General features: G+C 39.8%; 1 protein-coding gene across 1 annotated transcript in view; it reads left to right on the plus strand.

Annotated features, from left to right (window-relative positions):
* Positions 1-535: 535 nt before the first annotated feature.
* The window catches only part of LOC103508066, a gene marked incomplete at its 5' end in the record, with an annotated part of 22,107 nt that continues 16,235 nt past the window's right edge, over positions 536-6,407 (plus strand). Inside the window, 5 exons of the mRNA XM_017443597.2 lie at positions 536-720; positions 1,898-2,127; positions 2,645-2,812; positions 3,850-3,990; positions 4,326-4,477. Coding sequence (XP_017299086.2) covers positions 536-720; positions 1,898-2,127; positions 2,645-2,812; positions 3,850-3,990; positions 4,326-4,477 — 876 coding nt within the window. The remainder of the gene's footprint in view (positions 721-1,897; positions 2,128-2,644; positions 2,813-3,849; positions 3,991-4,325; positions 4,478-6,407) is intronic.

The raw sequence follows: 6,407 nt of genomic DNA on the forward strand, positions 1-6,407 counted from the left end.
AAATCAGGGAAAGTAACCCAATAATAGAGTAGTTCTTCCACCCTAAACTTGTGGCACCCTGTCACCATCCTATCCTGTCTTCCTTCTCTTCGATTTCGGGACGATAAGACTTTAGCAGTCACAATTCCCTCTATCAAATCTCTTCAAACCAAGTAGGTAAATAAATAAATAAATAAAGTAGCCTCCGTGGCCGAGTGGGTATCACACTAGGCTTGCACTCTGAAAATCCTTGGTTCGATTCCCGGCGGGGTCGAAGTTTTTTCAGCTCTGTGCTTGGAGTTCGGGGTGCACTCAGCCTTGTGAGGACCAGTGGCAGCATTACTAATGGAAAGAAACGAGCGATGATAAATATGATGATTGAGTAAATGAAAGACTTGTAATACTGTGATAGGTACCCACAAAGTTGTGAAAAACTCTTTGCTTTACCACAAAGATTCATGATTTGATTTAAGTAAATAAATAAAATTTCTTTTAACCCTTTCATGTCCTCATCAATAGAAAAAAAACTAACCCTTTCACTCCCCTCGTCCCGCAGGATCATCGAGAAGAACGGAGGCAAGACCCCGCTCACCTATCATCAGTTCCAATCCATTGTTGCCAAAATGGACTCGCCCTCTCCCGCTGAGGCCCCTGTCACCCCCCTACTAGTGCGACAAGCGACAACACCGCTACGTGATGATCATGATGAAAAATATGGTGTACCTACATTGGAAGAATTGGGTGAGAGAATAAATTAATGCGATGGAAAATGAGGAGAGGAAAATCTTTGGTAAATGAGGGAAAAATTAAGGAATTTTTAATGTGCCAAGCATAAATGCTTGTCACAAATGTCGTTCCCCCCACTCAATACACTACACTCAATTGTATGACTTGACTTGGACTTGAACCACCAAACTCCAGATCCCAAGTCCGCCGTACTAACAACTACATCACAGAGGTAGGTGTATGAAAGAAAATTTGGAAGTTTTTTTTTCTTTAATACGAAAAATTCCTTTGGAGAATCAGAGGAAATTTTAAGGGTGTTATTCGTAAGACAAAAATAGAGTTTTGAGTAAAACAGCTTCTTAGTTTTGATGGGGGAATCTATGAAAGTATAGGGAGGATTTTACAAAAACTTTTGAAACAATTTTGTTAACTTATTTAATTTAATTTAATTTAATTTATTTATTTGACGGGTCACAAAACCCAATAATACAAAATTACATCAACAAGAATACAAAAAGAACAAGTAACAAAAACAAAAGTAAAAAATAAAAAATAATTCAAAATACTTACATAAAAGACCTACCTGCCCTACTTACTTTATTTATGTAGAAAATCAGACTGTGACAAATAAATAAATAAATATTTTACAAAGGTACTGAAACTACCACCTCAGTCAAACAACCGTCGAATTTCATTTAAGTGACAATTAAAAAGGTCAATGCCTGTTCTCTCAGCATCATTTGCCAGCTTGTGCATTCTGACGAATGGGGAATGCATTCCTAGATCTTTACGTGCAGAAGGGGTTTCAAAGGGATCTAGAAATCTTGTTCTTCTCGCACTAACTCTTATATTAACTTGGTTTAAAAGGTCAGGACAGTTTATTTGATTATTAAGTATTTTATAAAAGTAGGTCAGATCTATCATATCCCTCCTTTTTTCTAAAGTCATGATATTGTTGGCGGACATGATTTCCGAGTAATCATGGTTCTCAATTGGCCTGCGTTGTTTAAATGCTAGGTGGCGTAGGAATTTCCTCTGAATAGATTCAATAGCATTGATGTGAACCTGGTATTGAGGAACCTGGTATTATGAACTTTTCGTGTTATTTATGTTTGTTGTTCTTTGTGTGGGTGTTGGACACTGTGTAACTGTGATCTTGAGTCTCACCAATAGTTCGTCTCTCTGCCACCAGGTTTCGACATAGAAGGTCTCCTTCCCCCCACCTGGAAGGGAGGGGAGACGGAAGCTATGCGTCGTTTAGAACGGCACCTAGAACGTAAAGCATGGGTGGCGTCATTCGGACGTCCCAAAATGACGCCCCAATCCCTCCTGGCGTCCCAAACCGGACTCAGCCCTTTCCTGAGGTTCGGCTGTCTGAGTACGAGGCTGTTCTATCATGATCTGAATAAACTGTATAAACGGGTAAGTATACGCTAGCTCAGTAGCTCGTCTGCATTGTAAGCGCTAGGCCGCAGGTTCGATTCCCGCCTAGGGCAAACTTTGTCCTAACCAGATAATGTTTCTGCTCTCCTATCTTATCATTCCTATTTCCATAGTCTGATGAGCTATGCCATAGTGTTCTGGGGATTCACCAACATAGAATCCATCTTTCTCGGAACGGCTGGCTTTCTCCTATCCTGTCTTCCTTCTCTCTTCGATTTCGGAACGATAAGACCTTAGCAGTTACAGTTCCTTCTATCAAATTATCTTCGTTCAACTTGAAAATCTCGAGTAAATATTAAGGAGCGCGGTAGTGCTCCGCCCCGCCAAGTCAAGAAAGTTTGACCGCGCTACTAGAGATTTAAAAATCTCAATCTATTTTATGAGAAATTGTGAATGTCAAGAAAGCGTGTTAACTTTATTCAAGAAAGCGTGCGACATTTTTCATGATGGTGTTAACTTTATTACTTGAATCTGAAGTTTATCTGTTTATTTTCAGATCAAAAAGGCCCCTCCTCCCTTGTCCCTACATGGTCAACTACTGTGGCGAGAATTCTTCTATTGTGCTGCAACGAGGAACCCTAACTTTGACCGCATGTTGGGCAACCCTATCTGTGTACAAATACCTTGGGATGTTAACATGGAGGCACTGGCCAAATGGGCCAACGTAAGTAACTGTGGCCCGTGCCTGAAATTAACTTTGCTTTTTAATAAAATCAGTAAAATAAATATAAATAATAGTCAGTAATTTACTTTTTTTAAGAGGTTTGATCGAGGAAACGGAAATAAGAGAGGTTTTAAGAGAGAAGAACAGGATATAAGAAAGCCATTCGTTCCTAGACCGAAACTTATTTGTTTCAGATAATAATAATAATATTATACCCTAACTTTGACCGCATGTTGGGCAACCCTATCTGTGTACAAATACCTTGGGATGTTAACATGGAGGCACTGGCCAAATGGGCCAATGTAAGTAACTGTGGCCCGTGCCTGAAATTAACTTTGCTTTTTTAAAGAGGTTTGATCGAGGAAACGGAAATAAGAGAGGTTTTAAGAGAGAAGAACAGGATATGAGAAAGCCATTCGTTCCTAGACCGAAGCTTATTTGTTTCAGATAAAGATCGGCCCGGGCGGGAATCCGCGAAATATTGCTTACAAGGCATACGCGCTATCTTCCAATCTAAGGAAATTGGAACATTAATAATTTATTTGTGATGAAATGAAGATCCCCACAACACAAAGGTGTGTCCAAACATAGTCGACCCGAAGGGGTGAATCTATGTTATCCAGGCAGTGTGGACAGTACATTCGACATCCCCTATAACACTTACTGCTCGCATAGGACTGAAAAGTCCCTTTACTCCAGCAGTAGGCTACTACTATTATTGTGGTCAAATCTCAAATTATATTGAGGATGAAATTCCATACCTCGGCTGGGATTGAACCCACACCCTCCTATTTACCAGTCGAGTGCCTTGACCACTACACCACCGAGGCAGGTATATGATCAAATAAAGTTTGATCAAGGGTGGGGTGGTAGAGAATGCCATAGGCATTAACCCCACCCTTGATCTATGTGTGTACTCAGCTTGAGAATCTCTGGAAATTTCCTCGTTCTACGTCTGCCTGCCTTGTAAGAGCACTACCTTCCAACCTTAATACCATTGAAATACATACCTTCATTTTCTTTCATTCCATATCCAGGCTCAAACTGGATTCCCGTGGATAGATGCAATCATGACTCAACTGCGTGAAGAGGGTTGGATTCATCATCTAGCCAGACATGCCGTGGCATGCTTCCTGACTAGGGGAGATCTCTGGGTATCTTGGGAAGAAGGAATGAAGGTAAGCAAGTCAAAAGTGGCGGCGGAAGGCCGCAATATAAGGCCGCAATATTTTATTGATTTATTTCTTACAAAGATAACACACCCGGCTTTGCCAGTGGCCGAAGGCCGAATAGATAAATACATCAAAGGAGAATACATGAACTCATAATACCTAATTTCTCCTCATCAAAAAAAAAAAAAAGAAAAAAAAAAGGTAATACTTAGGTAATAATAATAAAAATAATAATTACTTCTACTTTTATAGGTACAAAATTTAATTACCCAACCACACCGGGTTTCTACTAATGGTAATGCTTTAGCTTTAGATATTATTATTATTCTATTCTATTCTAGATATTTGACGAGCTCTTATTAGATGCAGATTGGTCTGTAAATGCTGGCATGTGGATGTGGCTATCTTGTTCTTCCTTCTTCCAACAATTCTTCCACTGCTATTGTCCCGTCAAGTTTGGACGCAAAGCTGACCCCAATGGCGACTTTATTCGGTAAGTTCTTTTATAGGTTTGATAGAGGTCACTACTGAGGTTTTATCGTTCCTAAAACGAAGGGAGAAGGAAGACAGGATAGGAGAAAGCCAGCCGTTCCGAGAACAAAACTTTATCTGTTTAGGAGAAAATCCGCCGCGAACGGGAATCCGATTCGCGATCTATCGCTTACAAGGCAGCGAGCTACGTTCCATGGCAACATTTTCAAATTGAATTCAAATCGTTTGCTTTATTTTGAACAATAATACAAGTTTACAAGAAATATAGAACCTCCCTGGGACTACTTAACCTTCTTTGATGAAATGTTATAAAGTAAATATTAACTGTGTTAAAGTGCCTAAAATCAATGGATCAAGAATCAAATACACAATGTCTAAAGGGACTGACTGAGATGAACCTGTCAATTCTGTAGGTTTCAGCTCCCATGGTGTAGTGGTCACTGCACTTGCCTTGCACGCGGGAGACCCGGGTTCGATTCCCGGCGGGGTCAAGAAATTTGTATCATGCAAATGATTGATTCCGTGACTGGCTGTTGCGGGGCCCACTCAGCCTCGTGAGGAAAATGAGTAGCTATGACATATAAATGCGCATAGCGACCGGTGCCAGCATGGTAGGTAAACATTGAATTTTAGGATTATTGAGATATTGGGAAAATCCTACAAATGCTGCAGTGAGCACCAAAGTTGTGACATAATAACACAAAAAAACTGCATTTACATTTTTTTTTTACATTTACATTATTATTATTAATATTATTTTGAACAAACGAAGAAACTGCTGGGAAAAAGGGACTCTAATCCTATGTCAATGAAGTATTCTGAAAAAATCTCCATAAAGTGTTCGAATTCGAATTGTCACTGCTACAACAACAACATCTGGACAATCGCGAGCTGCTAGCTTTTCCAAAAGTTTACTAATTAGCGTCACTTACCCCAAGTACTCAGAACATTCAGGAGCAAAACGACCCACAGGGAATAGGGATGCATACATCCCCTTGAAAACTCTATAGCCCATGATCCCAAGCAAGAGCTCCTTTCAAAACTAGGATCTCTAAACCAACACTTCAATAGAACCCATTAGAAACTAGATTCTTTGTCCCTATTAGTGTTGACAACTGCTGTAGATAGGGCATTTTAGACCCTATTTATACTTGCCATTGGTAGGTAATTTCAGTAAATTGTTTACTGACACGCTAACCGTGAAGGTCACAGGTGGAAAACGCACATTGTTTCATAAAGGATTAATAAATTAAGAGAAAACGCTAATTAGAGGAGAGGCAATGAGTCTATTCTTTTAGGCAAGAAAGTCACAAACATATGTGATGTGTCATAGAGTCATAGTAATAGAGCATATGAGAAAAATAAATCACCTGTCCTAATTATGTACCCATTATAATATTGAAGCATGAACTTTGCACATGCACACTCAGGAGGCATCTAAACTGGAAATTGTGGCACCTTTACATGAGAGAAACAATAATTAAAATTTTATTGATGAGCTGCGCATAGTTTGGATTGTCACAATGACGCAATATACTACTCAGACAGAATTGTTAGATTAATATTAGATTGAAATGATTGAAATTTAATAGGTGATACTGCCATTGAACTTGTAAATCACTAAATTCCACTTATTCCTCCTGATTCTATCAGGATGTAATTTGTCCATTCTTCCTTTCACGGGAAGGGCCTACTACCGCACAGACTACACGAGTCTTAGTAGTGGTTTCATTGCTACGAAAAGAAAATTAAGCTATGAGACACTCATCTTTTAACAGGGGCTGAAAAACTTGAGCGAATGTCTTAATCAAAGTCCACATCTCTTTCCCCTCTGATTTCAGGCCCTCTCGCGAGCTCCCTCCAAATGTTCCACCTCCTCCGCGCCTCGCCCTCCCTCCCCCTCTCCCTCCCTTCACATCAACATCTCGGAG

Source organism: Diaphorina citri, unplaced genomic scaffold (assembly GCF_000475195.1).
Source record: "Diaphorina citri unplaced genomic scaffold, Diaci psyllid genome assembly version 1.1 scaffold364, whole genome shotgun sequence".
Classification (NCBI taxonomy): domain Eukaryota; kingdom Metazoa; phylum Arthropoda; class Insecta; order Hemiptera; family Psyllidae; genus Diaphorina; species Diaphorina citri.